The sequence below is a fragment of the Cladophialophora immunda genome (genome assembly GCF_000835495.1).
Source record: "Cladophialophora immunda strain CBS 83496 unplaced genomic scaffold supercont1.4, whole genome shotgun sequence".
NCBI classification, from domain to species: domain Eukaryota; kingdom Fungi; phylum Ascomycota; class Eurotiomycetes; order Chaetothyriales; family Herpotrichiellaceae; genus Cladophialophora; species Cladophialophora immunda.
In genome coordinates this window covers 4673138-4700636 of record NW_015622544.1, presented here as the reverse complement: position 1 = coordinate 4700636, position 27499 = coordinate 4673138, and the positions used below count along the sequence as shown (strand labels likewise).

General features: G+C 53.4%; 10 protein-coding genes across 10 annotated transcripts; 4 read left to right on the top strand and 6 right to left on the bottom strand.

The window, feature by feature from the left end:
- Positions 1 to 72: 72 nt before the first annotated feature.
- On the top strand, positions 73 to 2116 carry PV07_07977 (uncharacterized protein; the record flags this gene model as incomplete). Its single annotated transcript, XM_016395098.1, has 2 exons — positions 73 to 568; positions 622 to 2116. The coding sequence occupies 2 exons, from the start codon at positions 73 to 75 to the stop codon at positions 1797 to 1799; spliced, it is 1674 nt and encodes a 557-aa protein (XP_016248517.1). The 3' UTR covers positions 1800 to 2116.
- A 249-nt stretch (positions 2117 to 2365) lies between these two features.
- PV07_07976 (uncharacterized protein) lies at positions 2366 to 3845 on the top strand. The gene is made up of 2 exons (XM_016395097.1): positions 2366 to 2811; positions 2894 to 3845. The coding sequence occupies exons 1-2, from the start codon at positions 2390 to 2392 to the stop codon at positions 3693 to 3695; spliced, it is 1224 nt and encodes a 407-aa protein (XP_016248516.1). The 5' UTR covers positions 2366 to 2389; the 3' UTR covers positions 3696 to 3845.
- Positions 3846 to 5256: 1411 nt separating this feature from the next.
- On the top strand, positions 5257 to 11289 carry PV07_07975 (uncharacterized protein). The gene is made up of 2 exons (XM_016395096.1): positions 5257 to 10638; positions 10691 to 11289. Exons 1-2 carry the CDS (start codon positions 5833 to 5835, stop codon positions 10862 to 10864), a joined length of 4980 nt encoding a protein of 1659 aa, XP_016248515.1. The 5' UTR covers positions 5257 to 5832; the 3' UTR covers positions 10865 to 11289.
- A 746-nt stretch (positions 11290 to 12035) lies between these two features.
- PV07_07974 (uncharacterized protein) lies at positions 12036 to 13492 on the bottom strand. The gene is made up of 3 exons (XM_016395095.1): positions 13130 to 13492; positions 12877 to 13040; positions 12036 to 12819 (listed from the first exon to the last, which is right to left on the bottom strand). Exons 1-3 carry the CDS (start codon positions 13229 to 13231, stop codon positions 12165 to 12167), a joined length of 921 nt encoding a protein of 306 aa, XP_016248514.1. The 5' UTR covers positions 13232 to 13492; the 3' UTR covers positions 12036 to 12164.
- A 207-nt stretch (positions 13493 to 13699) lies between these two features.
- Positions 13700 to 15333, bottom strand: PV07_07973 (uncharacterized protein). The gene has a single exon (XM_016395094.1). The coding sequence runs from the start codon at positions 15047 to 15049 to the stop codon at positions 13934 to 13936; it is 1116 nt and encodes a 371-aa protein (XP_016248513.1). The 5' UTR covers positions 15050 to 15333; the 3' UTR covers positions 13700 to 13933.
- Positions 15334 to 15537: 204 nt separating this feature from the next.
- On the top strand, positions 15538 to 18097 carry PV07_07972 (uncharacterized protein). Its single transcript, XM_016395093.1, has 2 exons — positions 15538 to 16364; positions 16416 to 18097. Exons 1-2 carry the CDS (start codon positions 15796 to 15798, stop codon positions 17731 to 17733), a joined length of 1887 nt encoding a protein of 628 aa, XP_016248512.1. The 5' UTR covers positions 15538 to 15795; the 3' UTR covers positions 17734 to 18097.
- Positions 18043 to 19648, bottom strand: PV07_07971 (3-isopropylmalate dehydrogenase A). Its single transcript, XM_016395092.1, has 4 exons — positions 19513 to 19648; positions 19437 to 19457; positions 19298 to 19366; positions 18043 to 19215 (listed from the first exon to the last, which is right to left on the bottom strand). Exons 1-4 carry the CDS (start codon positions 19561 to 19563, stop codon positions 18241 to 18243), a joined length of 1116 nt encoding a protein of 371 aa, XP_016248511.1. The 5' UTR covers positions 19564 to 19648; the 3' UTR covers positions 18043 to 18240.
- Positions 19649 to 22612: 2964 nt separating this feature from the next.
- PV07_07970 (uncharacterized protein) lies at positions 22613 to 24645 on the bottom strand. Its single transcript, XM_016395091.1, has one exon. The coding sequence runs from the start codon at positions 24495 to 24497 to the stop codon at positions 24012 to 24014; it is 486 nt and encodes a 161-aa protein (XP_016248510.1). The 5' UTR covers positions 24498 to 24645; the 3' UTR covers positions 22613 to 24011.
- Positions 24646 to 24953: 308 nt separating this feature from the next.
- On the bottom strand, positions 24954 to 25550 carry PV07_07969 (uncharacterized protein; the record flags this gene model as incomplete). Its single annotated transcript, XM_016395090.1, has 2 exons — positions 24954 to 25409; positions 25470 to 25550. The coding sequence occupies 2 exons, from the start codon at positions 25548 to 25550 to the stop codon at positions 24954 to 24956; spliced, it is 537 nt and encodes a 178-aa protein (XP_016248509.1).
- Positions 25551 to 26149: 599 nt separating this feature from the next.
- On the bottom strand, positions 26150 to 27452 carry PV07_07968 (uncharacterized protein; the record flags this gene model as incomplete). The annotated part of the gene is made up of 5 exons (XM_016395089.1): positions 26150 to 26287; positions 26342 to 26462; positions 26521 to 26925; positions 27008 to 27080; positions 27149 to 27452. 5 exons carry the CDS (start codon positions 27450 to 27452, stop codon positions 26150 to 26152), a joined length of 1041 nt encoding a protein of 346 aa, XP_016248508.1.
- Between the last annotated feature and the right edge of the window lie 47 nt (positions 27453 to 27499).

Below are 27499 nucleotides of genomic sequence, written 5' to 3'. Positions count from 1 at the left end.
TCGCGATTAGATTTATTGACGAATTTCCTAATCAGTGCTGGCGGATATGCCCCACATACAAACACGAGCACCATGAAATTAGCGAAGAGTGCCAGAGGCGTCCTCAAGAGCCTACGGCCAAAACAGACCATCCTACAGTCAACAAAGACTTCAAAGACACCATCGTCGCGTTACCATGTCTTGCTAAGCGACTCCGGGGTGGGAGACACGCCTGAGAAGGAAGCTGAACCCGAGTCTGCGTCAACGCGTCATCGGGAGAAGGCACAGCGGCCCGCAGCAGGGATCCAAGGGAAGGAAGTGAGAGAGCGTCTGGAGCAAGGCAACATGGGGCACCCTTCGATTGCCATTCACGAGGATGCACAAGAACAGCTTCATGGTGATCAAGAAGAGGTGGACAACATGGCGCGGCTCGCGGAAGAAGAGGACTCTCTCGATGATTCCTTCTCAGAAGACTCAGAGCAGAGCGAGGACGACGTCGATGAGAGTGTAGTCGATGACATGCGCAGACTTGAGGAAAGCTTCAAAGGCATCTCCCAAAAATACCGACTTATCAACCGCATCGGTGAAGGTATCTACATCGCCTTCAGCACGTTGTTGCCTCTGCTGACCTCTACGTTGCAGGCACCTTCTCTACCGTGTACAAGGCAGAGCAGCTTGTTCAGCCAGACGAACTAGATCAGGAGAATGAAGACCCTACAAACGAGTCTGAGGCTCCCCCTACTAAGAGGCGGAAAACAAATGTCGCGTCTGGCATGGTCAATAGGTCACGGAGGAAGGGATTGATTGTCGCATTGAAAAAGATCTATGTGACGTCTTCACCTCATCGCATCATGAATGAGTTGGAGCTTCTACACGAATTACGGCATTCGCCATACATCTGTCCATTGTTGACAGCTTTCCGTCACCTGGACCAAGTCGTCGCGGTCTTGCCATATTTCAGGCACCTCGATTTTCGCTTGTACTATCGAGACTTCCTCATCAATGACATGCGACATTATTTTCGTTGCCTCTTCAACGGCCTGGCCCATGTGCACAAAGCGGGGATCCTTCATCGCGACATCAAACCCACCAATTTCCTTTACGACCACTCTAGGAGGCAAGGTGTTCTGGTCGACTTTGGCCTAGCTGAGAGGCAAGGGACGGATTGGCAACCATGCCTCTGCACAGAGTCAAGGGAGAGAAGAAGAGATAAGTTTATCAACTCATATGCGGTTCAGGTTCTGCAGTCCTCCCCCGAACAGATGTCGACCGGGTTTCCCAAGAATGACAGCCGATCATCTCGAAGGGCGAACAGAGCAGGGACCCGGGGTTTTCGAGCACCTGAGGTCTTGTTGAAATGCACCTCGCAGACGACCAAAATCGATATCTGGTCAGCTGGTGTGATCCTCCTAACCCTTTTGGCCCGACGATTTCCATTCTTCAATAGCGCCGACGATGTTGATGCCATGATTGAAATGGCTTCGATATTTGGTCGGAAGAAGATGCAATCTGTGGCAGCAATGCATGGCCAACTTTTTGAGACCAACATCGAGACCATTGGCGAACGTGGTTTTACTTTTGAAAAGATCATCATCTGGGCAAGTTGCCGCGAGAAAGAGCAAGACACTCTTCGGCCGGGCGAGGCTCAAGCAGTCGCATTTTTGCACGGACTTCTTGAACTCGACTCTGGGAAACGATGGACCGCAAGGGAGGCATTGCAGCACGAGTTCCTTACGGCACCCGTGGAGGACGAGGAGGAGCGAGCGGAGAGAGAAGCTCAAGAAGCATTTGAGGAAGAGGCGAGAGGGGCACGTCGGTGATTTCGTGGATGCATGATGGCGAAGGCCGTGTCTCTGGTGTCTTCATCGAGATATGTTTGTTGATGCATTCGAAGCTGGCGAATGGGTCGGAGCTTTGTATTACTAGCATCTTATACCCCCACGGCACAGCATGGCTTTGCTTCGTTTCTGGAGTTATTGGCATGGTCAGAGAAAGTCTTTTTGGAGTTTGTGCAGTGCAAATATGAAAACCGAAGAAGGGTTGAGTGTTTGGAGGTACATCACGGCTACTCATGCAACCGTCATGTCTAGGTACAAAGTCCGCTAATTAGAGTATATCGAGAATCTCATGCAAAGGCTCAGCTAAGACACTCATCCCGTCGCTGCTTTCCAAAGCCCGACGTCAACCAAGGAGCAGGCCTCATATGTGTAGCTTGCTTCTCCTGCTCATCATGAGAGTACATTGTGGCTTTGCCTTGTAGGAGGGGCGAGGCTGCGAGGCAAGGCTGTCAGGCTTGTCGTGGGGACGGATTTTCCCGTCGCCGACATCGTCGTCATAATTGCGCTGTTGCGACATGCAGCGGCGTCCCCGATTTTCTCCCTCAAAGGGCGTTCTCAATGAGATAAGTATTATGACTGCGACATCTCCGCCAAACTTCCTAGCAACTTTGGTGCGGCCGAGAGCTGGCAACTTTGGCCAGTTTAGCTCTCACAGACCAGCTTGCTGCCCTATCGTCGTCGCCAGTCGATCTACCCAGCAGCAACGAAGACATTTCTCCCTCTCAACCTCGACTGTTGCGTATAGGCCACATTCTGCGTGTCCTCATCCCCCCTTATCTATAACGGGCCCGGCATCAAGGACACCATCTGCGAGGACGACAAAAATGTCGACGTCAAGACCGCTGTCAAGTTCGGCCTCAACTTCCTCAAGGGCCCAAACGACGGCTCGACAGAGAGAACCAAAGAGGTTTGCGCCGCTCAATCCCAATGCCGAGAATGGGCATGAGCTTCCAAAGTTGAAGGGCATCATCTTTGACATGGACGGGACGTTGTGGTGCGTGTTGACTCAACCCGCTCATTGACTCTACATCTCTGTTTTGCGACCCGTGACTCTAATCGAATACCTCCGCTTCCAGTCTTCCTCAGAATTACATGTTCCGGGAGATGCGCGAGGCCTTGGGAATACCCAGGTCCGTCGACATACTCGACCACATCCGCGCGCTGTCCAATGAACCCGACATCCCCGCCGCCGTCAGCGGCGATAACGGGTCAATACCACATCCTCACTCGACAGTCAACCCGTTTCAGCTCCCTGCCGAAGAAATCCTGTCCCCATTTAGCGACAAAATCCCCGATCCGCCGCCTCTGTCGCCGCAAGCTCGCGCCGTGGCCCAGATCCAAGCCATCGAGCGCAACGCCATGTCCTCACAACGGCCGCAACCTGGTCTGCAGGCCCTCATGGATTACCTCACTCAACGAGGCGTGAGGAAGGCACTCTGCACGAGGAATTTCCCCGCCCCGGTGCATCATCTGCTGAGCAATTACCTACCTGAGGAAGTTTTTGAGCCGATCATCACGAGGGAAACCGAGGGAGTGGAACCAAAACCGAGCCCGGAGGGGTTGTGGATGATTGCTCAAGCTTGGGGTTTGGATGGAGAAATTGAGGTTGGCGAAATCCGAGAGTCGGTTGAGGCTGATGCTGGTGAAATTGACCCCCTGGAACTGGCCAGGAGGTATCTGGGTTCCGGCTTGATCATGGTCGGTGATAGCATCGACGACATGGCGGCGGGTTGGAGAGCTGGGGCGGCCACGGTGCTGTTGGCCCAAGACGAGAACCAGGAATTAGTAAAGCACGAGTATACAGGTCTTAGCATCAGACGGCTCGATGACCTTATAGACATCCTAGAGAATGGATTCGCGGAAAGCGCACAGCCATAGATTGAGAGAATGGTTTTCCAATCGGTGGTGGAATGTGTGGAACGCATACTCGGTACGATCCATGAGGTCTGGGGCTCGCAGGGGCCGGCACGCACAGCGCAAATGGCGGTCCAAGCGTTTCTAGGGCTCTTTGAATTTGCGACGCTGCAGTAGCTCTGTCTGAGAGGTTGGCAGAAGATTCCGCTCTCTTCCAACCGATGTAGCACAAAGCCCAGCATTCAGGGTACGACGATATAGCCTACAAACCGTGACACCTGCCCCTCCCATAATATCTTCAGCAGCACCTAGGGGCCGGTGTTATTGTGACAACTTCTGCAGCAGCTGTCCTGAGCACGTGGCAACACATACAGCTTTGCGATGGTGAAAACAATGTAGCACAACATCCAGCATCCGTAGCGCAACACATTCTGGTGATCCGAAGTTATAAGGTGCATAATGATGGGCAAGACACGGCGCTCGATTGGCAGGATGGTTGCTGATGTGTTGGCAAGCTGAAGAGGCGTGGCTCGTCCACGCCGTGGTGAGTGACGAATCGAAAGGCTGCATGGAAGTCTCTGCAAGCCTGAAACTGTTTGTCACAAGCGGTCGCCCGTACAACCGAAAGATTGTTTTCCTGGGAGCCTCTAACATCATCAGGATCAAGCAATGGGCGTTGGGTGGAGCCGACGGCGGCAAGGGCCCGTAGCCTTCAGTTAGAAGTGTCGCTGGCCCATCCATTTGGCCATTTGTCCAGCCAACCGCTTCCTCGGATATGCCTTTCGCTCCCTTTTCTTTTCTTCTTGTTCGGATGTCTTCGTATGCCGTCCTTCTCTTCCATTTTTGGCGACAAATTCAGGCGGTCAACGACTCAGCAGAGGAGGGGATGGGAATAGGTCGCAGCATCGACAGGTGACTTTGCAGCTATGCATGCATATGGCACTGGCCAATGGACGGTTGAAAAGCGCGAACAATGCTGGCGACAGAAGCCTATTACCCACAGGAGTTGTGCGTTCTGCGGGAGAGAAACCTGATATTCCTAGCAGCTCGGGGTTCTCTGTAGATCTGTGCGAAGGTGCAGCAGTGCCCTGTTCTGTCTCTCTGCTTGCTTGACGCTCGGCACTGAGACAGCGCCTTCGGATCAACCATTGCTGCGATAATAAGCATAACTGCAAGCAGGGGAGAGAGCCTTCTGGTTTGCGCAAATCCCTTTTGATACTCCGGTGGGAACAAGAATACGGAGTCTTGGACCAGTGAATGAGACCCAGGTGTTCGTTCCCGGGGAATTTTTATCAGGATAGCTAGGCGGATATCAGTGGAGAAGCGGAAGTGAGCGTGAAGGAAAGGCCCATGCCTTGAGTGGTGAGCCAATAACGGAGGCAAGAACATCGGTGGCGTGTGCTTTTAGCCCTGACTGGCCGGGGGCGGGCCTGTTGGACGCTGTTTTCTTTAGTGGCACACCTGGGAAAAAAAGGTCCGGCGACTGATTGGGGGCTAGCAGGCTCGTGCAGCCAGGCTCTTTGGGCTCTTGGTTGCCCTCCGCCTCCCCCGATCCATGCATCTCACCTGCAACTAAGTACGTAGTACTGCACCCGCTGGCTGCGCGGCATCCCTCTCTGCACAGCTTTCAGCCCAAGTCCACCGCTTTTGCTTCCACCTTTTCTTCGTTGTGCTCTGCTCTTCCAGCGAATGTTGTCTTGCCAAACAGAGATGGTACCTATGAGCGTTGCCAGCTTTGTTCTGATTCACCTTAATTGATACTTGAAACTGTCTCATTGAGATCTTGTCCTGTCACAGCTACCTGCGCCCGCCGCACCCACCACGACCTCACCCAGCCTCACAATTATTCGCCTGCGACCAACGACCACTAACACCGCCATCACCCGTTTGTGCCTTCACTGACTGACGATCCCCTGCCTTTCAACCAAGATCACATTCGGCCGTCATCGACGCTGCTGTTGACGAGGGTCCCATCGGACAACCTCAAAATCTTCGTTTTCTTAAAGATCCCCGACCGAAGATCCTCGCAACGACCCTCCTACACCAACCATGACTGCTCCAAGGTTATTTACAAGACCATAGCCAGGACACATCAAGGGCACATGCGCATCGACCCCTGCGTATGTGCTCCATGACCCAGCACACTTGAGGCCGCTTCAGGATGGGCTTTTCGAGCCGACGCCCAATTCTGCCTGCGCCCACAGACTCGTTGTTGGGATCCGCCGACGAAGCTGGTCACGGCACGGATCTTGGGACTGATCTCTCTCGACGAAGCGAGAAGACCTCCGAGACGATTCCTGACGACGGAAGCCCAATCACCATTACCCCAGCCCCCAAGCGCACGATTGGAAAACTTGCAAAGTCCGGTCAACAGTCCCAAACCTCGCTGCTGATTGAGTATTTCGAAGGAGGCAAAACATCCGACTCTGGACAGAGGCGACCCAGCTTACGGGTTCGCTACACACCATCCCATTCCCGGAAGAATAGAGACAAGGGGGAACGTCACATTCTGGTCACCGAATCTCCAACGGCTAGGAGGCCTTCCTTCAGCCACCGCATTTCGCTTGGGGGAAACGAGACTCTTGCGCCAAACGTCATTGAAGGCAGCATCAGCTCCTTGGATACAGGCGACGATTTCAGGCCGACCGTCCCCGTCGAAATTGAAGTCTTACAGGCCGAAGACAGTGACAGGTCCGTCTTGAGTCCACCTCCCGAGACCAGGTCCATTGTCCCAGAATCCGATATTTCGTCTATGCCAGCAGAGAGTTCCCTTGGACCCAATCCACCTATCAACATGTCGCCTGCCAGCCAGAGTGTCAGCATCACTCGAGGTATGTCTTCTGAAGGAGCCTCGTTGAAACCACCTGTCATTCCCGCCGAACGCAATTTGAGCAATGAGCGTATCACGCAAAAAGTCATCGAAAAGTTGAGCAACAAGCCACGAGTGTCGAGCAGCGGAAAGCGTCAGCATAGTAGTCACAGTGGAAGCCGGAGCAGCGCGAGCAGAGAAGCGGAATCTATCCACACCGAACCGCGAATTCGGGTCACAAAGAATGTGGACGATGATTCCATGCATAGCATCACCGGCTCCAGCATTGTCAGTGGCTCTCAAGTGTCTGCAGACCTGCGGGCGACAGACCAACGATCTGCCCGCTCAGGAACATCAAACGTCTCAGTCACGAATAACCCGAAACTGCTTCAAACGGTTGAAGATGCCATCCGAAGGCTTATACTACCCGAGCTCAACGAATTGCGTCGGGACCAGAAGCATTCCCACCGGTCGCGGCACGATAAATATAGTAATCCTTCGGATCTGTCGTCGAGTACTCTATCACGAGAGGACAGGACGCGTCGCAGATCATCGGGAAGCAAATCTAAGCGCCGAGTCAGTCGGGAGTCTGAATCCGGTGTGCCCTCAGATTCGTCTCGCCGTCATAGACGTCACAAGACTGTCGACTACGATTCACCTTCCGAGCACAGCTACGCGCCATCCGAGTCTGTTGACAGCTTGGGCGATGAGAAGAAGTCACGTAGGCACTCTAAAAGCCGCCGTGCTCGTGACGTTGCGGCCGGGGCTGTCGGAGCTGCAGCCCTGACTGCCGCCGCCCTGAAATCGCATGATTCAGGGTCGAGTCTGGAGTATTCGGAACACCGCCGACGGCGGAGGAGCAAAAGCCGCAGCAGCCGCAGCGCGAGTTATACAGAGAAAGAGGATGCTTTCCAGAAACATCAAGTGCCACCCATGCCCTTCGTTAGCGAAATTGGTACCGACCTCACTCGGAGCTCGCTCAAATCCTCAAATGACGGACGCGCCGAGACACCAACCCGCCATGAGGTGCGTGAAGTGATACGCGGATCTCCTTTTGACCTTTCCTCGCCAGCGTCCCAGGCGACGCCCACCTCTAATGCTCTTGATTTGAAAAGGGGACTTGGTACTCATCATGGTAACTTTTCGGAGCACGATTTGTCGGCCCACGACTTGTCCTCCAAGAAAGAGGTGTTCGACGAGGGCACTTTTGACAAGTCACCTGAGCCAGAAGAGCTGGATTTCGCTACCCATGGATTTGCGGCTCTCACAGATCCAGAACGGGCTCGTCAATATGAGAGGAATCTTCATCAACAGCATCCCATTAGGCGGGGCCTCAGTCCAATACAGAGCGTTGCCAGCTATGCGACTACGGAACCCAATCGCAACTCATTAATGCAGCCACGCAGCTCAGACTCTTTGCATTCGCCGGGCAAACATCCCCATATGGATGACCAAGTCTCCGTCTCTTCCTTATCATCAGCGCCTAGCACTGACCTAGCCCGCTCGAGGCGACCTCATGGAATGAGTTTGGAGAGCCGGAGTGAGATCATGGCTCAACATGTGAGGTCGCTCGAAAGCACTCCTCGCCAAGTGGATCAACACGCTTTTGGTGACCAAGACCTCGAAGACGACGACTATCATGACTCACCATATATCGACAAAGTCACTGCGGGCCAACAGGTTGTCGCTAGAGGCATTGGGGCAACCGCGCAGTATGTCGATGAGCCGTCAGGTATCGAATCTGCTGTCGCCTCTCTAGTTGAGCCTTCCCTTCTGTCTGCCGATTATACATATTCACCTCGCCACAGTCAGGCAGACTCGCCTGGCGCTCGTGAGATCGCGAGCCCTTCGCTATCCCACCATGATTACGCGTCGAGGCACAGCAGCAGCCCCCTAAAACGGCAACTTTCAAACCATAGCGAGAACGCACACGGGATTGCTCCAGTACCAGCAACTTTGATGTCGTCCCCCCCACAGAGTCCTGCTCGCTCACTTGAACACTTGGAGCAAGCTTCCGCCAAATCAGCGCAGCCGGCACCTCTTGCTACCAGTAATGTGCCCAGTGGCCCAGTCGAACGTTCACCCGAGTCAGACATCACCACCAATCCGTCTATCATCCGAGGTCCGATTGGCGGCCTCACGCAGGGCAACACCGAGCATTGGCCTTATGATCCGACACCTCCACACTCCCGAGCTAACCTGGTGCTTCCACCAGTGAGTCGCGATATTGGGTCAGCTGGGGCAGATCTCATTCCTGAAGCCTTGTCCATCAACCGTGACCACGATATGGATACAAAACGTGACCTCTATGTACAGCCTCAGCCTTTGTCAACTCCGCTAGGGGCTAAAGATGAAGGCTACGAAACTGGAGCGAATGTACCATCGCCAGGATTGTATTCCCAAGGCCGAGGAGTTCGAGACGACAGCTTTACACCCGAGCTTCCAATCGATAATGCTCCTGTTGCAGACGATCCCTTCACTACACAGCGAGATCAGTATGCCAGTGGACTGTCGCATGGCATGTCGCCCATGTATGATAGTGCAACGGGCCGCGGCCGGGACAACATCCAATCCAAAGATATTGTGGCTCTTATGGATCATCTCACAATGCGTGACGCCCAACGAAATGCAAGAGATACGGAAATTCTCGTGACGCTGGTTCGCAGTGCTGCAGAAATGCGTAACTCGTTTGAAGATATGAAAAAATTCATCGCAGAGCAGGACGATCTTATCATGGACACTGCTGATAAACAACATGAAAAAACGCAAAAGGTCATTGGAGGCCCGCGACCACAACCCGCAGCTGCTCCTCGCCCGACGATGTCAGCTACTTCGGAGGAAGACATGCCATTAAAGCGCCGCAATGTTTTTCAACGTGCGCTTCGAGGACTTGGAGCTAAGAACTCACAAGAATTGCAAAACATTGAGGCAATGTTGATGCGACTTTTGGACGAGGTTGAGGCATTGCGGGCCTCGCAGCCTCCTCCTGTTGCAAGAGATCAGCCTAGATCTACGAGCTTGACCTCTGCAGATAACGCGCGGGCTCCTACAGACACAGGATATGAGCCAGAGGGTCAAGCAGGGACCTCATCAACAGGTGATCGTTCTGGATTCTTTTCGAACAACTCCTCTCGCCAGGCAGACTATCGCAACTATAATATCCATCGAGATTCTGGAAACCGGGTGAGCACAGTCATGGAAGGTGACGAAGAATACGACGACTATGGGAACCATCTAGGCGGCTCTGCCGCCGGAAATGCACAAGTCGTCAGCCACACGCCGCTGGACACGCCTCCAAGAAATGATGGACTTCGACAAGCCAGAGGAGGTTCGGTCCCTCTGAATACTCCACCTCGGACGCAGGACCAACACACGGGATCGCTAAGCCATGAAAACACACCACACCTCTCTGCGGGAGACGCGTCTGGACGAAAGCACAAGTCTTTCGCATCTTCCTTCATTCCAAAAATGGTCTCTCGGTGGTCCAAGACTACAGCATCTTCTGCTGATAATTTCCGCGCAAGTCAACAACGCGTCAGACCCTACTCAGAGCACTCTCGGTCGGGCTCCAACCTCGGAGAATACGACTTCGAACATGACCCTCAGGGCCACGACCGCATTCGGTCGAATACTTCATTCCAGCGAGATCAGTACGATGATGCGGAGAACCGACCACCATCTCCTTTGGTCCCAAGCCAGTTGACGGACAACCCCAAATATCAGGCTCACAGAAACAGCATCAATCTCCAGCATCCACAACCTAGGCAAGGACCAACTGGCCGCTTCCAGTCTCGTCTGGAGTCGGAAGCACAGCACTACACCAATGAACAAACTTCGCCGACGTCACAGACCTCATCACAGTGGGAGACCCACTCGGGGCTGCAGCCGAATCATCACACGACTATCGCTTACGGAGGGCACCTCAGTCCTATATCTGACTCACCCTATTCTGCAGAGCCAGGCCAGCTACGTGATGACAGGAGCATTCGATCTGGAAGCTCTCATGGCCCGCCTCGGCCGCCAAAGGTTCCCAATGACGAACCATTGGTGCCTCAACGCCCACCCAAGATCATGATGAGCCCTACATCCTCGAACAGACAGCAGACCTATGTCGATCATGTTGCTGCAGCACGGGCGGGAAGCCCAGCATTTGACAAGGTACGTTGGAGACATACACGTTTTGGTATGGGAGATACTAATAAGGATCCAGTCTCCCGTCGCGGCACTGAGATCGCCACAAAGCCAGGCGCGAAAGCCGTCAGGGCCGAGACCCCTTGCTGGATCCGGTGGATCGAAGGGCGATCTGAATGCCGTTAAGAGAACGAGATTCAGGGGCAGCCCGAACCAGATCGACAGCGAGGACGAGGCCACTACGGCCTATTGAGTGTTATGTTGGGTTTTTCGGCGGCAGTGGAGTTTCTTGAGCGCGCAATGTGAGCGATTGACACACGAATGCATATTAGAGGCGCGTACTGGGACGGGTTTTCATTTCATGCCAATGCCAAACTGCGGAACGACGATTTCCGCCGCCAGGCTTATTGGCATTACAAAAGGTCTTGGTGTGTGCGTCCTGCCTGAGTGAAGGAGTTGGAAACGCGAGCTCGACAATCCAGCGATGTTGATGACACACTGGGCATTTACTTTTCAGACACCACAGACTGCAGCGGCAGTGACGGAGCTAGCACCTGAGCTGAGATATGATACCATACAATTTGTTCGCGTCGGGCTGTGCCCTGAGCGAGAAAAAGATACGTAATGTCGATATAAGGAAATCAAAAAAGGAGTTGGAGCTTTTCGCCTCGTGTTTTGCCATCGTCCAAGTTGGAATTTCTCCTTGCTGTTCTTCTAACCTTGTTTATACCTTATTGTCTAATAATGTATCGGGCACGAGTACGAGGTACCCAGTGTGTTATAAGCAGCATCAAGCAAGGTGTACAGTAGTTGCAATTTCCAAATGGGAAAGGGACGCCTCGAGACCTATCCTATCCAGCCTTGAGGAGGTGAGAGCCATCCATGCGATGCGTTTAGGCCAATTCCCCCTCGGCGTGTTTCATGTCAGAGGTGCAGAATTGTCCAGTCGACGAGGCTGGTGAGGCTGTGGCTGCCCAGCGAGGCTGCGGGGATAAGGGGAAATAAGAAGTCTTGTCATGCTCCGGAACGACGAGCGCGCTGTCTCGCCACACAAAGTCTACGCCACACCAGCTCTTCTCGTTAGCAGAAGGCGATGATAGGGCATGAGTGAGACCATGTCATCTGATCAGTGATTTCGATGAATGTCGCGTGTGTGAGAGAGAGGTTGTATGTCAAGGGGTCATTTGCTCAGGCTGGTGACCGAAAGGTATTTCCCGCCGAACAGAACAGACAGAGGTATGTGGGTGCAAAGGAGGGTTGATAATTGGATCACCACTCTAACTCAACCTCAGGATCAACCCTCCACCAGTTCTGGACACTATCAAAGCTCCCAGTTGTCTCTCGTGTAGAGCTTCTAAAACCTTCCTGAAGATAACTCTGCATCAGCAGCGCCCCGCCCTTCCGCCGTGGTTTCTTCTTTCATAGCCCGCCCGTCTCGTCAAAAATCCCCTTAATCTCATCTGGCTGTGTTACCTTTCGACTCTCCCCAGTCCCTGTCTCCTTCGGTAGAGTAGGCCCCTGTAACGTTTCAGGTTGAAAGAAACCCCGAACCATCAAGTGCACTTTTCCGTTCTGGTGTGAGTGTGCCAGGCGCACTTATCTGCCTTCATGATATCTTCCAGGCTTCGTTGTCCGAGGATGCACATATGTTCCATGAGGTCCAACGCGAATGATCCGTCTTTCTTGACTTCATCTGCCAAAGCGTTGACCGTGCCGCAGGTGTCACTGTGCACGCCGTGCGTACGGACTAAAAGAGCGGCCATTGTCATGACGAGGCGTTTCATACCATCCACATTCTCGCCAATGACAGTGAGCTCGTGATAGACCGCGGTTAATCGTACCTCCTCAAGGTAAAAGGCCGCGAACAAGTCAGTGAGGTGGTTGGCCCATTTTTCCATCTCGAGACGCGTAGCAAGCCGATAGGCATTGAATATCTGAGATCTAGCAAGTGTAGCATCTTGTCCTTTCAACTGCGCTATCTCGTGGATGTCATAGAGTAGCTCTTCATAATAGAGCCAGCGCACCAACTGCTCCCCAGCGAATTTTGGATATTGCGGAAAATCGAATTCAAGCTGGTTTTGCTGATCCGAGGCAAGACAATCAAGCTTTTTGAAATAAGGGCTTTCAAGGAGTATGTCTTTGTGGAATGAGATCTTGTATTTCCCTTGCCAGAAGACAAGAACAACAGTGGGAGAGGCAAAGGAAGTGCTGAACGTGGTCAGCCGTCTCGGATATGCAGCAAGCTTCGTTCTGTTATCTTCTTACCATCCCTTCTCGGTCACAGCCTTTGATTTTGCAATGGGTCCCGGTCCCAGCACCGGTGATGGCTTCGCATTACCGAAAAGGCTCTTCTGGACCTTAGCCCAAGCCTCGTGAGCTGCCGTCCGAGTGTTCAAGCCGAGTGTAGCCGCTAGCCCATCGAAGTCGACCTAACAATTGGTCAGATCAGCTGAAGGAGAACAGAACGAGCAGTTGGAGTGGGATGGCTTTGCTGGTGACAGGCAAGTGAGGAGCTCACCTCGACGTTGCCGGGCTTCAGATTGCTGAGGAAGGCAATCAAGACGTCTTGTTCTTGAGAGCTAAGCTTGGACAAGGTGTTGTTCCCAGGGCCTTCACGCATGGCGACTATCAGGGCAGTGAAGAAGCGCGGTGGTTTGGTAGTTTGTTATCTGCCGATATTGCGGAAGTTTGCCCAAGCGAAGGTGATGTCTTGCAGTGTTGGTGGTAGACTTCTTGACCAGGTGAGCAACAGGCTGAAGGGTCTTTGACTTTTCCCTCTGATCATTGCTAATTCACTTAACATGCGAGTCCTTGGCGGGAGGTTGGCTCAGTTGCGGTGTAAGACCTCCTTTTGTAACTCACTTCAGCATTATCATTCGCGGACCTCATCACAGATCAAATCTCATCGAGCCTCTCGCACGAGTCGCCACGACGATTCTGGCACGCCCGTGGCGCTATCAATGCAATTGGAAAAATGATGTTATCTACGGAATCGAGAATCCTTGGAAGTTTGAAGGACTGGTTCCTCAGATCCATATGGCCCAGACGAGCCGCAGGGCAAAGAGACAGAAGTGTCTGAAAGGGCAAGAGGCTCCGATGCAGCCGAAGACGTGATTGCTTGCATGGAGCTCTATTATTTTGGAGAGTGATTCCCTTGAGGCGAGTTCTTTTCGCCTCATATACACTTCCTCTTTTGCCTGGTCGCTATTGACGGCTTGGTTCTCCATCAGTGTCCATGGACCCGGCGCTGCTGCGCATAAGACGTAAATCAGATAGATAGCCACTCATTCCAGCTGTAGTTTGCCATTTGCGCTCGACGAGATTAAGAAGGCATACCTGGAGAGGCGTAGGCTCTCGCACCCTCAGTGCTCAATAGCACAATGACGGCATTTTTCGACATGCCTGCGAACAAAGTATCTGTCGAGCTGACTTTCTTGATCGCGGCGAGTGCAGCAGCTCCACAAGGCCCAGCATTAATGCCATGGACTTGAAGGTACTGTATTGACTGATGGCATTCCACGTCCGATACTGTGATGCTGGCATCGACCGCTTTGGAAAGCACTGGCCAGGAGATAGGCGAGACAGTCCCACAATTCATGCCATTCATGATGGTTGCCGATGTCTCGATCGTGCTCCATTTGCTGGATTTGAGGTTTTGGTGCAAACATGCAGCGGTCTCGGGCTCCACGGCCAAAACACCGATTTGCCTGCCGTCAGACTTACAAAACGCGGCAACAGAGTGACCCAGAGAGCCAACGCCGATGGGACTGACAATCATGGTCGCTTCCAATCTCTGCGCTTTGAGCTGCTGCTCAACTTCGGAGAGAAGTGTTGAATAGCCTTCAACGATCCAGGCCGGGATTTGTTCGTATCCATCGAAGGCATTGTCTTGGATAAGAAGGCCAGTCGGCGCCTCCTGTGATTCCTGGAAGGCCCTTGAGACAGCATCATCGTAGCTACCAGGGATGACTGTGACTTCGGCGCCTTCGCTTTCAATCTTTTGGCAGGTCTCACGGTCAGCGAATCTGGACATGAAGATCCGAACCGGAATGCCCAATATCTTGCCCATTCGTGCTACAGCCCGGCCGTGGTTGCCTTCGGTGGCCGCGAAAAGCACAGTCTCCGATTTCTTCGCCGCATCCGACACATCTTCAAGGCTTGAGTCAAGAGAAAGTCCATGCCTCTCCACGATTGCACGAAAAGTGCCCCATGAAGCACCGAGGACCTTGAAGGACGGCAGTCCGAGCCGGCTACTTTCGTCTTTGACGAAGATTGCTTTGACATCCAGCTCTTTCGCGAGGTCATTCAGCGGTACAAGTGGAGTCTCTTTATACCCAGGGAGGCGCTTGTGGAAGGCTTGAGCCAGACTTATGTCTGTATCGTACGTGTGTGTCCATGTTCGAGCGTGCGGGTTCTTGTAGATGAATGAGTAGGACATGGTGTTGCTGGTCGGATCAAAACTATGTCCTCTTCAATCAATAGCTTAAAGTATACTCTGGAGAAGTTTCCTGCACTGTTTCTTTCAGAGAGCTACAGTAGTCCTACCATATTGAAGCTTTTGGAATTTTTCAATAGCAGAGCTCGGTTCTTGTGGTAGGGCGTGAGATATTGCTTCGGAGACGTCCGTTCTGCCAGTTAGTTTCCCTGGTGATTCGATTGAGAATAGGCCACTTCAATCCGCAAGAAATCTCAATTCTTGGCTAGAGATCTGCTCTGTTATCAAGTTCTAAGATGCTATTATCTGTACTCGGCTTTGCAAAAGCATCAAGCAACTGGGGAGAATTCCGTGATATCGGGTCCGCAAAAATATTGATGCGTCACAGCCAATGATGGTCACAGGAACTTCCCTAGCCCAAGGCTGCAGCAATGACGATCTCAAGAGGGATAAGGCTGCTTGAGCTACCATCCAGCCACCCGCCTCAAGAGGTCGACTGCCAGCTGGCTTGCCACTATTGGCCGCCTCAATTGCAAAGGCTACACATCCTGCCAGCAAATCCAGAAAATGTGACCCCTGCAGCACTCAGCACCGCGTGCTCGCCTACTGCCTCGTCAGTCCACGAGAGTGGGTGCCGCTTGCGCATCCCAGTGATTGGCTCTTGACACTACCTCGCGGCCCAAGGGCACTAACTCTTGGGGTTGGGTCATCTGAAGTGGTTGTCGCAGATTTAAGCAAAGAAGCCCGCCATGGCCGGAGAAGAGGTGAAGAGGAGGAAGACTCATCGACACAAACATGGTGATACTGGAATGTCAAAATCCCGCAAGCGGTCCGAGGATGACAGTGCGACATCAAAATCACCCGCCACCCCCAATGCCCCCACCGATATCGATGCCGTCAGAAAAGCCAGACTCGCGTATCTAGCCAAATCTCCCGAAGAAAGACGAAAAGACATGAAGTACGAGTATGTGAAACGGACGAAGGCGTCGCAAGTAGACGAAGAGAAAGACAAGCGCCAAAAGCCTGCCCAAGTCCGACTTGTTGGCCGAGAGGATCGAAAACCCGAGCGACGCTCCACAACGCGGACAGACAGCAATCGAAGGGGCGCTGCGCAAGATGACAGTGAAGACGAATACGTCTATACTAGGACCGAAAGAGCGTCGGGCGCAGGCACACACGCAGCGCAAACGGAAGCACCTCGCGCCCAGAGGACGAAATCCCAAGGTCAAGCTACAAAAAAGACAGAAGTGACACGGAAACCGCCAGAACGACGGCACACGGAGCCAGCGAGAAGAAAGGAGGTTTATGTCTTTGAAGAGTAAGTTTCAATCTTCCGACATTGTTCCCAAACGCTGATCGCATGTTGCAGAGCGCCTTGCGAAGAAGTCGAACTGCAGCCGCCACCACGTCGACCGTCGGGCATGGTGGAGAAAGCACAAAAGCCCGAAATCAAGAGAAGTGTTACAACGGCAAAACCCAAGGCCGAAGCGGGCGTCGCAAAATCTTCGGAGAGCACAGGAACGCCCAAGAAAGGATCGGGTCTGTTGAACGGGCTCCTGCAGTCTAAGCCAGCGCCGCAAAGAAAAGTCTCCTGTCTAACTTGCGGTGACGATGAGATCCCAGTCGCGCAGTCTGCTCTACTCCCCTGCAAGCACCGCATGTGCAATACATGCCTCAAGCGGATTTTCAAGATGTCCGTCAGCGATCCTGCGCATATGCCGCCTCGGTGCTGTACGGATCAGCACATTGCCCTCAAGCATGTCGAGAAGTTGTTCGATGACAAGTTTAAGGTATTGTGGAACCGCAAGTTTCAAGAATACAAAACCAAGAATCGAGTATACTGTCCAGGTCGGAAATGCGGCGCTTGGATCAAACCGCACTATATCACTATCGAGAATGGGCGTAAAGTGGGACGTTGCAAACAATGCAAAACAAAGGTATGCCCGATGTGCTCCCAGAGGATGCATACCACGCGCGAATGCCCCAAGGACCCGGAAACAAAAGCTTTCATCGAGACGGCGAAAGAGAAGGGTTGGCAAAGGTGCTATAGCTGTCACGCTATGGTCGAGTTGAAAGAAGGCTGCAATCATATGACATGCCGTTGCACTGCGGAGTTCTGTATGGTATGCGGCTTGAAGTGGAAATCCTGCGACTGTCCTTGGTTCAACTACGACGCTGTTGATGCACACTTGGGAGATCCTGTGCGATATCAACAAGAATTGGACAGACGTCGGGATCAGGTCGACCGCGACGAAGCGCTCGCTCGACGCATGCAGCAAATGGGTATAGCCGGCGATGGTGACGGCCAAGCTGCGCGCATGTTTGGATTGGGGAATGGAGCGAACCACCACATGAACCAGAATTTCATCCAGCAAGCGCGTGAAGCTTTGACGGCAAATTACGCACAAGCGGGCCAGGCCGCTATGGGCCTTTTGAACGGTTTCGTCAGGGGTCGAGAGAACCCCCTGCCTGGCATGCCAATGGAGATGGAGCAGATGCTGGAAATGCTTGGCCAAGGAGGCCACATGCGCGACCCAGCAGAGGGTGCCAACCCAGGGCGAAGGACAGGGCGACGAGCGACAAATAGACGAAGACAGGCGGGGCTCGACGACGCAGGAGGATTCCCCGGCCACATGGCAAGAGGAGAGGAGAGGCGAATTCAGGAGTGGGCAAATGACAGGGTTTGATATGGCAGGGACTGGTCCGTGTTGAGGTAACGACTAGATACGACTGGGCTCATGAATATGGTTTTCAAATGTGGACGGGCAGACGGGGAGATGGGTGGGCGTTCGAGGTGGTAGTCTTTAGCTTTTGGATACCCACAGGCAGCGGGATACGGTGTTGGAATGTCGACGGCTCCAACGAGAACCGCATGAATGCATTCAGGATCTATCATGAGGTGGTGTATATGGATGGCAGGCCCGACGCTCCTGGGGCTTCATACATGCAAACATATTATGTGATCGATGTAACTACTTTGACGAGATGCAATGACTCCCAGATTTCATGGCAATGCTTGGTTTCTGTGCAAAGAGAACAACTTTTTATTCGTGACTGATACCTGGTTTGATCTCCCTAGCCCCGTAACAGAGCATCCATAAAGTGGGTGCTTGAGTCTCCCAAAGAGGAAGGACTGACATAACGCATCTCGACGTCGAGGTATATATTCGCACTCCCTTCTTTTTCGGAAGTGCTCACAGGTCTTTGAACAAGCTCTCCAATTCTCTCGCCACCGCATCGCCGACCTCGACGGTGGAACTTTCTCCGCCAATATCCTTGGTGACGATGCCCTTCTCGATGACGATCTTCACGGCCTGCTCCACGAGCAGGCTCTCCCTGGGCAAGTTCAAACTGTACAGTAACAACATTGCCACGCTCAAGATGGCCGCGACCGGGTTAATGACACCCTTGCCTGCGATGTCCGGCGCGGAGCCATGGATCGGCTCGTAGATGCCGTTGCAGTGCCCCTTTCCGTCCGGGACGCCGCTGAGACTGGCGCTGGGGAGCAGGCCCAGGCTGCCGGGGATGACGGAGGCCTCGTCGGAGATGATGTCGCCGAACAAGTTCGACGTGACAATGACGCCGTTCAGGGCACGGGGGTTCTTCACCATGATCATCGCGGCCGAGTCGATCAGTTGGTGTTCGAATTGGAGCTGGGGGAATTCTTTTTGCATTGTTTCTGTAAACACTCGGCGCCATAGACGGGATGTTGCGAGCACGTTGGCTTTGTCCAGACTCCAGACTTTGGAAGGCGGATTCTTTGCGAGGGCGAGGTAGGCTGCCAGTCGAGTGATGCGCTCGATCTCTTTCCTCGAGTATGGTTCGCGGTCCTCGGCCCACTCGTTCTCACCGTCTTCGGGTTTCCCCTCGATGCGCTCGCCAAAGTAGATGCCACCAGTCAACTCGCGGACGATCATGAAGTCTGTTCCCTGGCAGACCTCTTCCTTGAGCGGGGAACGCGAAGCCAGGCTGGGAGAAGCGAAGAAACAGGGTCGTAGATTGCCAAAGGTGCCCATCTCCTTGCGGAGTTTGAGGAGGCCTTGCTCAGGGCGAACCTTGCCCACGCCATACCTGGGGCCTCCGATTGCGCCGAGGAGGACGGCGTGGGCGGATTTGGCAGCGCTGAGGGCCTCGTCCGTCAAAGGTGTCCCGTGGGCGTCAATCGAGCACTGATGGAGTTGACAGAGGTCAGCAATAAAGGCGGCTTGGTGCAAACTGAACCCTGGGTGTCCCGGAAGGATTGTCACTCACGCCTCCCAGCAGGTGGTCTTGGAAGTTGAATTTGACATCTTTTGAGCACTTCTCTACCACCTTGAGGACCTATTCGCACAGACACCCATTAGCCAACGATCCCCGTAGAGATTCTCCGAGCTCTCGAGCTTGGACTGACCTTTACAGCCTCCTTGGTCACCTAGAACCGTCCAACCGTTAGCGACGATGCCTTTCCATCTTTGAGGACAACGTACCTCGGGGCCTGCATAGTCGCCGGCAAAGACGACGATGTTGTATGTAGGCATGTTGCCTCTGTCGATTTCTCCGTGCGAGATAATGTATGTGATAGAGTCAGGTCACTGTCAAATTGCTGTAGCGAATACTTCTGAGTTTGCTACAGTACATGTAAAGGAGGAACATGGCTCCTCTGTCAGACTGGAAAAGGCAGGCGCCGATATCGGGGCTTCACGTGCCACGACCTTCCCGCGACAACATGTCTGACATTTCATTTCTCAGCGCAGTCTGCCAGCACAAGCACCAGCCAGTGAGCAGTCAGTCATCACCAATATAGCTGCCTCGGTGTGTCCATCCCACTCCACGCTCAATCCCAGAAATGTCGATGACCGACCTTCTTCAAACGGCCGACCCTTTTCTGCCACTTCAGGCACCATGCATACTCTCTCGACGCCGACTGGCCGGCTGTCTCGAAGGTCTAAGAGGCGGGAACGAGAGCCTGCATGTTACATTGAACGTGCATGATCTGCATGGAGAATCCTGATCGACTGACGTGCTCGGTCAGGCAGCATCATTCTGGCCAGGCACATATCAATGTGCAAGCGCCACATCCCAAGATTGCACTGCACAGTGCTACCGTGTTGAGGTAGGCGGCTTGAGTGACAATGGCTTCTCTTGTGTCCAACAGTTCAGATTCACTGTTCGGTCCTGCGTACGAGGGACCGTTCAGGCACTTTGACTTTACAGTCCTCTTCGAAGACACAATCCTCACCATCCTTCCTGCTGCCCTCTTCCTTATCTCCGCCACTGCGAGAGCTGCATGGTTGACGAGCAGACCGAACAAGGTCGCGACCTCCTTGAGCCGGTTGACCAAGCTTGTGAGACGCTTCTCTGCGGAACTGGACCAGCCGACCAGCTCACAGTCTCTTAGGTGCTTCTGTCTGCATTCGTCACCGTGCAGCTGACGGTGCTTCTTGCCCGAGCAACGAACTCTGAAGCAGCAACAAAAGCTTCTGTCGCTGCGGCCGCCCTTGACTTTGCAGCATCCTGCGTGCTTTTCGTTCTATCCTGCTTCGAGCACTCACGTTCAGTAACACCTTCCACCATCATTGGGCTCTATCTGATCGTTTCGTTTCTCTTTGGTGCGGTCCAGCTTCGAACCTTTTATCTGCTCCGTGGCTATGCTGCTAAAAGTATTGCCAACCTATTGTCCCTGTCGCTGGCGATCAAGTTGGGAGTGCTGGTCACTGAAGCCGTTGAGAAGCGTGGGATACTCCTGGAACCGTATCGTGATCTGCCGCCGGAAGCTACCAGTGGTGTTTACAACAAATCAGTCTTCTGGTGGCTGAACCCTCTATTGAGGCTGGGGTTTGGCAAGACATTGAAACTTGACGATCTTTATAACCTCGATGAGAAGCTGGCATCTGCCAATGTCGCGGCTCGTTTTGGACGAGCGTGGGCAGATACGAAGGAACACCACCGGTTCACCCTCTTCTTCGTGTCAGCCTACGTTCTGAGATGGCAACTTCTGGTTTCGGCCTGTCCCCGCCTTTTCCTGATCGGGGTCAAATTCGCGCAACCATTCCTGGTACAGGAAACCATTCAGTATGTCGGAAACCGCCAGACCCAGACGGCGGCCGTCGGGTGGGGGTTGACAGGGGCCTACTTCCTGGTCTATCTCGGGCAAGCTATTCTCACAGCCGCCTCTCATCATCTTCTAAACCGTTGTGTCACACAAGTACGAGGAGGACTGATTTCTCTACTCTACCAAAAGACGCTTGAGCTCAGTGTCGTGACTGTCGATCCTTCGGCGTCTTTGACTTTAATGTCATCCGATATACAGAGAATCGTGGACCCGCTCGTATTACTGCATACGGCCTGGGGCAGCCTTGTCGAACTTGGTATCGCCATATATTTGTTGTATCAACGCCTGGGTAGTGCGTGCTACGCACCGGCAGTTGTGTATGCGCTCTCGATGCTGGGCACCGCCTGGGTGGTCAGAGTCATCGGCCAATACCAGAAGCGGTGGCTGAACGCAGTCCAGACCCGCGTTTCATTCACCTCTGCCTTGCTGCATTCTATGAGGAACGTCAAACTCCTTGGCATGTCCTCGATTATCAGGGATCGCACTCAGTCCCTTCGACTGTGGGAAATCGCCGAATGCAAAAGATATCGGATCGTCAACAACGTTCAGGTATTCATGCAAAATGGACACATTGTCTTTGCACCATTTGCAACCTTCCTTGTCTACTACATCAGGTCTAGCAAAACCGGACAAGCCCTCGATATAGCGACCGCTTTTGGCATTTTGACTATATTTAGGTTGGTTGAGACACCCATGAACAATTTGCTGTACAGTTGCCCTCAACTGGCGAGTTCCCTCTCATGCTTTGAACGGATTCAGCAATATCTACTTTCGAACTCTCGCCACGACAATCGGCTCAATTTAACCAATCCCGATGACTCGGACAGTTACTGGGCCCAGTCTGCTGTCGACGCGGAGTCTGTCGAGATGAGACGATTGGGAAGTGTGAACACTAGCACTACGGAGGAGGCTTTAGTCCTGAAGAATTGCTCTTTTGGTTGGAGTGAACAGACTGCTCCTGTTGTGCAGGATGTTGATTTGTCCGTGCGCGCTGGTTGGATTACCATGATCATTGGTCCCGTGGGCTGCGGAAAATCCACTTTGCTCAAGGGAATTTTGAGCGAGACCCCAATGTCTCGTGGATTTGTTTACATTCAGAATCAGTCTGTCGCTTTTGCTGATCAGGAGGCTTGGATCCAGAATGGCACGATTAGGGACGCCATTCGCGGTCCGGACTCGAGAGATATACCATACGAAGGTGACTTCTGGTACCACGAAGTATTAGATTGCTGTGGATTGAGGGAAGATATCTCTGTATTTGCACAGGGCGACAAAACTTTGATCGGCTCCAAAGGAATTTCTTTGAGCGGCGGACAAAAACAACGACTCGCTCTCGCTAGGGCTGTCTACTCCAAAGCACCAATCCTGGTACTTGACGACGTCTTCTCAGGCCTCGACAACGATACGGAGGAACTGATATTCAAGAAACTTTTCAGTCGCTCTGGGCCGCTGAGGCGGCAGCGCACGACGGTCATCTTGGTCACTCACGCTGTACACCGCCTCCCATACGCAGATTGCATCGTGAGCCTAGACGCGAATGGCCGGATTTGCGAGCAGGGAAACTATCTCAATCTGGTAAATCAGGGTGGCTATGTCCACAGTCTTGACGTTCGATTCAGAAAGGAGTACGAACATCCCACGAAAGAAGAAGTCGAAACCCCGGTTGAGGTCGAGAAAACGTTCAAAGTGTCCACAGCGTCCCAGACAGCCGAAGAGGAAAATGAGAATGCACAAGATCTCATGCGAAGAAACGGGGAGTGGTCCACATACAAACACTGGTTCCGCTCCTGCGGATACCTCTCAAGTCTGCTCTCCGTTGTCTGGGCGTTTCTTTTCGTCATTGCCTCTCAGGCGCCCGGTGTGTTGGTGAAAGCCTTCCCGGGCGACACTCCTTCGCAAGCTACCGCGTTCATTATCGTCTTCGGGGTAGCATGCATCGTCGCCGCTGTGTCAATAGTGCTACTGGTAATTCAAATCCTTCTTGACATGCAACCGAAAAGCTCCAGCAACCTCCACCTGAGCCTTCTGGAATCGGTTCTGAATGCGCCACTGTCCTTCTTCACCCGCACCGATATTGGATCCGCTACGAGCAGGTTTGGCCAGGACATGGCACTTGTCGATTCGGAGCTGCCATTTTCATATGCGGATTTCGTGCTCTCTTCGGTAGCCTGCGCTACCGGACTTGCAATCATGGCTGCTTCCGGCACGGGATATTTTGCCGCCACTATTCCCGTGGTCCTCGCGGCCATGTATGGAATCCAAAAGTTCTATCTGCGGACCAGTCGCCAAATGCGTCTTTTAGACCTGGAGGAGAAAGCTCCGCTTTACACGTTGTTCGGCGAGACCGCTGCCGGGCTGGTAAGTGTTCGTGCCTTTGGATGGGCAGGCAAGTTCGCGGAGCGGAATTTAGAGCTCTTAGATCGCAGTCAGCGGCCGTTCTATCTGATGTACTGTATTCAACAATGGCTCGGCATTGTCCTCGATCTCTTGGTGACGGCTCTTGTGACGATATTGATGGTGATTATTGTGGCGAAGCGGCAGTCCATCGAGCCGGGACTTGTCGGGTTGGGTCTATTGAGCACCGTCAATCTGAGCGGCAACCTAACAAACTTGGTACGGACTTGGACTATGCTGGAGACTAGCATTGGAGCTATCAGCCGTCTGAGAAATTTTGTCCGGGACATCGAATCAGAGCATAAGGTATGGGAAGTCGAGCCGGTGCCGACTCAATGGCCGGAGAGCGGACAGGTGAACTTCACTGGGTTCGGAGCCAGTTACTCGGCGGACTCTATGCTGGTTCTGAGGGACATTAACTTGGAGGTGCAACGTGGTGAGAAGTTGGGTGTCTGTGGTAGGTCGGGAAGTGGCAAGAGTTCAATGCTGGCCAGTCTCTTCCATCTCCTTGAGTTTCGCAGCGGACGGATTCAGATCGACGGGGTCGACATCTCTCGTGTTCCACGCGAGACACTCCGTGCAAAGCTCAATGTGATCCCGCAGGAACCGTGGTGGGTGACCACCGAGACGGTGCGGTTCAACATGGATCCATGGACGGCCGCGAATGCGGACTCCGACAATCCCCTGGGACGCAGCGAACGCGACGCAATTTTCATATCCACGTTGACCAAGTGTCAAATCTGGCCCGTCATCCAAGAGAAAGGCGGGCTCGACGCCGTGATGACGCCCGACTTCTTGAGCCACGGCCAACGGCAGCTTTTCTGCCTGGCCCGGGCGATGGTGCGTCGGAGCAAGGTTGTGGTGCTGGATGAAGTCAGTGCGAGCGTGGATGTGAAGACTGACCAGCTCATGCAACGGATCATTCGCGAGAGGTTCCGCGACTGCACCGTCATTGCGGTGGCGCATCGGTTGAACACGATTGATGATTCGGACCGGGTCGCGGTCTTGAGTCAAGGGAGGGTGGTGGAGGTGGGCGAGCCGGGAGCGTTGTTGAGGGCGGAAGAGAGTTGGTTCAAGGATCTATATAAATCGTGAGGACGAGGCTGGTTGTTTGTCCTTCCTCTCCCTATGCGCTGCTGGATGGAAGGCGTAGTCAGAAATAGGTGCCTGCGGCGGCGAGTCCTTGTAGATCAAGCAACAAGAAAGTTGGGAGTTAGAGTCCCTAGCGCGAATACAAGAGACAGAGGGATATCCGTGGAGCTGGGGGGAGAGCCGAACAATGGAGAGTGCAAAAGCTACTGACTGCAGGGGGGAACATCAAAACATTTGAGAAGAGGCATGGATCTGGGAAGGACATTAAATGTCATTCGGCTCTCTCGTTCATGCCTTGCCAGCACAGCTGCAGGGAATCAAATCGAGCAATTAGATGGTGCACAGAGTGCTTTTGCTTGGGCCACCAGCAGCCGTGCAGTTGGCCAACCAACGAGGATCCACGATGGAGGTGTTGTAGTATGCAACAACGCTCGCAACCGTCATAAAGACGTCGGTGGTGCTGGGTGTTCCGCTCCACCACTTGTTCCCGTCTGCCCACAGCTTGAGTTGTAAATTGCCGCCCTCCTTCGGAACGTGGTCAGTATTCTCGTGGATGAGCTTGCCATCGACATAGTACGCGACCCCAAGGTCCGGGTGACTATCGAACCGATACTCGCGAAATACTCCGGGTTGGAACTGGGGATCGCTCAAGGACTTGGCCAGGGTCGCGCCTGGGATGGGAGAGCCGTCCGGTGCTCGAGAGGGGTGCGAAGTAAAGCTGACGGTGTTGTTCACGAGCGAAGTGCCCTTTGTGATAAGTTCAATATCAATCTCTGATCGGTCATCCTATGCTGCAGGGTCAGGGTCCCTTCTCGGGTGCGGAGGCGGGGGATGAACGTTGCTCACACGATACCAAAAGAATCCCGCACAGGCGCCACCGTTGGAGCCCTCGACTTTGAAAACTGCTCGATAGGTGCCATAGCGCATGTCAATCTGTCGACTCTGAATGCCAGCAATGCTGACGGTCGCGTAAGCCTCCCGGTCTTTCTGGCTATAGCCGCGCTGTCTCAGTACGAGGTGCTTTCCCTTGATCTTGACATTGGTCCAGTCATATTTGGCGTTCAAGCGGATGGTTGGATTGTCGGCGCGCTGCTAATAATCGTAGATCATCCAATCTTGGTTGAACTTGGCAACCTTGCGGTTGTTGAGGAGTGAATCAATATCGGGATATTGGGAGAAATTTTCATACAGCCGGTGCGTATACACAGTGTGCGGTTCCGCCAGTAGCCAACCGCAGGGACAGTCGACACCGAGGGATCGAGCAACCTGGATGAGCGTAAGACTGCAGATGAGGAAGAGATGCATCTTTACGGGATGTCGAGCGGAACACGGTACGTGATGGTATCTCGAAGCAAGAAAGCAAACATGCCAACGCTCCCAGGCACGTCGTTCGGACGCTCTCTTGCCGGAAGGTACACTCCAGTTTCAGTCCATTGACTTCGACTTCTGGCCTTGACGACTGGCCTTAGGAAGGCGCGAATTGTGATCCTCGGGGAGGGACAGGGCGGTAGCTGTCTGCGGCAGCCTCAGTAAGGCCTGTATCTTGCATCTTGGGCCTTCTTGGATTTCGTTGTTTTAGCAGGGGTGGGAGGTAGACCACTACCAGTCTGTGGACGGAATGCCATGATGCGTCCATCCTCGCCTGCCGTGAAAATTGTCCCATCCTGCGCAGGATATTAGCGGGACCATACAGATATCGACAAGGTTAGTTGACCCACAGTCTCATCAGCATATATTGATCGGACAATTTCCCCTCCATGAGCATTTTCAAGCACGATTCGCTGGTCTAGACTGAGTCCAAGTCCTCGGCTTAGTCGGATCAAGTCAACACGAGAATTACTGCCGTATGTGTCAGGCTGATAAGAGAGGCAGTGGTGGAGGGGGAGGTTATACGGACCTGTGCGAGCCACAGGCCACAACATGGTCCGTGCCGCTGTGGAGGATATCAATCACATATTCGCAGGGGACGGTCTGTCTCAGGTCCCCCAACTGATCCGGCGCTGGCTGATCTGCTTCAGCATCTGCGTCATCAACCGTGAGAGAGTGCAATGCAAGATTCTGGTCCGAACTCAAAGCGTATAGATCTGTGGGGCCCAAGAAGCCGGCCTTATGAATTGGACCATGACTGACGGCCTGGAGCAGACTGTCTTGCTCTTCTTGAATTTGGGTGTCGAAGACGCAGATTACACCGTCATCGCCTCCGCTGAGGAGCAGATTATCCCTGGAGGGGTGGAAGTCCAGCGCCGTGATCTCATCGTTGACCTCAGCATTCTGCCATTTTAGCTTCGCCTGTCTTCGATCCCTACCAAGTTGAGTCAGTGGCTGATTTGTTTGGGCAGCAAGGAGCCTGTGTTGAATGTGACACAAAGCAGACGTGGACCTACCAGATGGATACAACCGCCTCGCTGCCAAAAGCCACCTCGTTCAGTCTGGAGGCCAAAGAATTGACAGGTTTGGCTTGCAGTAGAGACGGGTCCGTGTCAGCTTAGGTACCACTAGGAGAAGGCTCTCAGTCTATGCCTTACCCGACTTGAAGTGGGCAACACTCGACTGAGTTCGGATGTCAAACACGGCCACGGTTCCATCGTTTCCCGCGCAAATAACGGTTGTTCCCTGGTCCTCCACCGCCAACGAAGAGAGCCCATGGGGCACACCTTGGATCCCCACGGGGTTGGAAACAGCCAGGTCGTCCCTATTGAGAAGGAGGAGTTCATCGGCAGACGTGATAGCTGCAAGCCCACGGCCCGCCACGGGAGCTATGGCAAAAATGTAGACATCCTCGTTCTTGGATGGCGCACAGCTGGCGAGCTGTTGGTAGATTTGGATCATGTCGAGGGGAGTGCGGCGCACTAGGTCGGGCTAGCCGGGGATCAAAG

What these genes read in the sequence shown, in the direction of transcription:
- PV07_07976 (XM_016395097.1), top strand. Translation starts at nt 2,390, where the DNA reads ATGACTGCGACATCTCCGCCAAACTTCCTAGCAACTTTGGTGCGGCCG. An exon ending in GACATGGACGGGACGTTGTG is followed by an intron (nt 2,812 to 2,893) that starts GTGCGTGTTGAC and finishes CTCCGCTTCCAG; the next exon opens with TCTTCCTCAGAATTACATGT.
- PV07_07975 (XM_016395096.1), top strand. Translation starts at nt 5,833, where the DNA reads ATGGGCTTTTCGAGCCGACGCCCAATTCTGCCTGCGCCCACAGACTCG. An exon ending in GAAGCCCAGCATTTGACAAG is followed by an intron (nt 10,639 to 10,690) that starts GTACGTTGGAGA and finishes ATAAGGATCCAG; the next exon opens with TCTCCCGTCGCGGCACTGAG.
- PV07_07974 (XM_016395095.1), bottom strand. Translation starts at nt 13,231, where the DNA reads ATGCGTGAAGGCCCTGGGAACAACACCTTGTCCAAGCTTAGCTCTCAA. An exon ending in TGAAGCCCGGCAACGTCGAG is followed by an intron (nt 13,041 to 13,129) that starts GTGAGCTCCTCA and finishes ACCAATTGTTAG; the next exon opens with GTCGACTTCGATGGGCTAGC. An exon ending in GCTGTGACCGAGAAGGGATG is followed by an intron (nt 12,820 to 12,876) that starts GTAAGAAGATAA and finishes GACCACGTTCAG; the next exon opens with CACTTCCTTTGCCTCTCCCA.
- PV07_07973 (XM_016395094.1), bottom strand. Translation starts at nt 15,049, where the DNA reads ATGTCCTACTCATTCATCTACAAGAACCCGCACGCTCGAACATGGACA.
- PV07_07972 (XM_016395093.1), top strand. Translation starts at nt 15,796, where the DNA reads ATGGCCGGAGAAGAGGTGAAGAGGAGGAAGACTCATCGACACAAACAT. An exon ending in GAGGTTTATGTCTTTGAAGA is followed by an intron (nt 16,365 to 16,415) that starts GTAAGTTTCAAT and finishes CGCATGTTGCAG; the next exon opens with AGCGCCTTGCGAAGAAGTCG.
- PV07_07971 (XM_016395092.1), bottom strand. Translation starts at nt 19,563, where the DNA reads ATGCCTACATACAACATCGTCGTCTTTGCCGGCGACTATGCAGGCCCC. An exon ending in TGACCAAGGAGGCTGTAAAG is followed by an intron (nt 19,367 to 19,436) that starts GTCAGTCCAAGC and finishes CTGTGCGAATAG; the next exon opens with GTCCTCAAGGTGGTAGAGAA. An exon ending in AAGACCACCTGCTGGGAGGC is followed by an intron (nt 19,216 to 19,297) that starts GTGAGTGACAAT and finishes CAACTCCATCAG; the next exon opens with TGCTCGATTGACGCCCACGG.
- PV07_07970 (XM_016395091.1), bottom strand. Translation starts at nt 24,497, where the DNA reads ATGCGCCACCGCAATGACGGTGCAGTCGCGGAACCTCTCGCGAATGAT.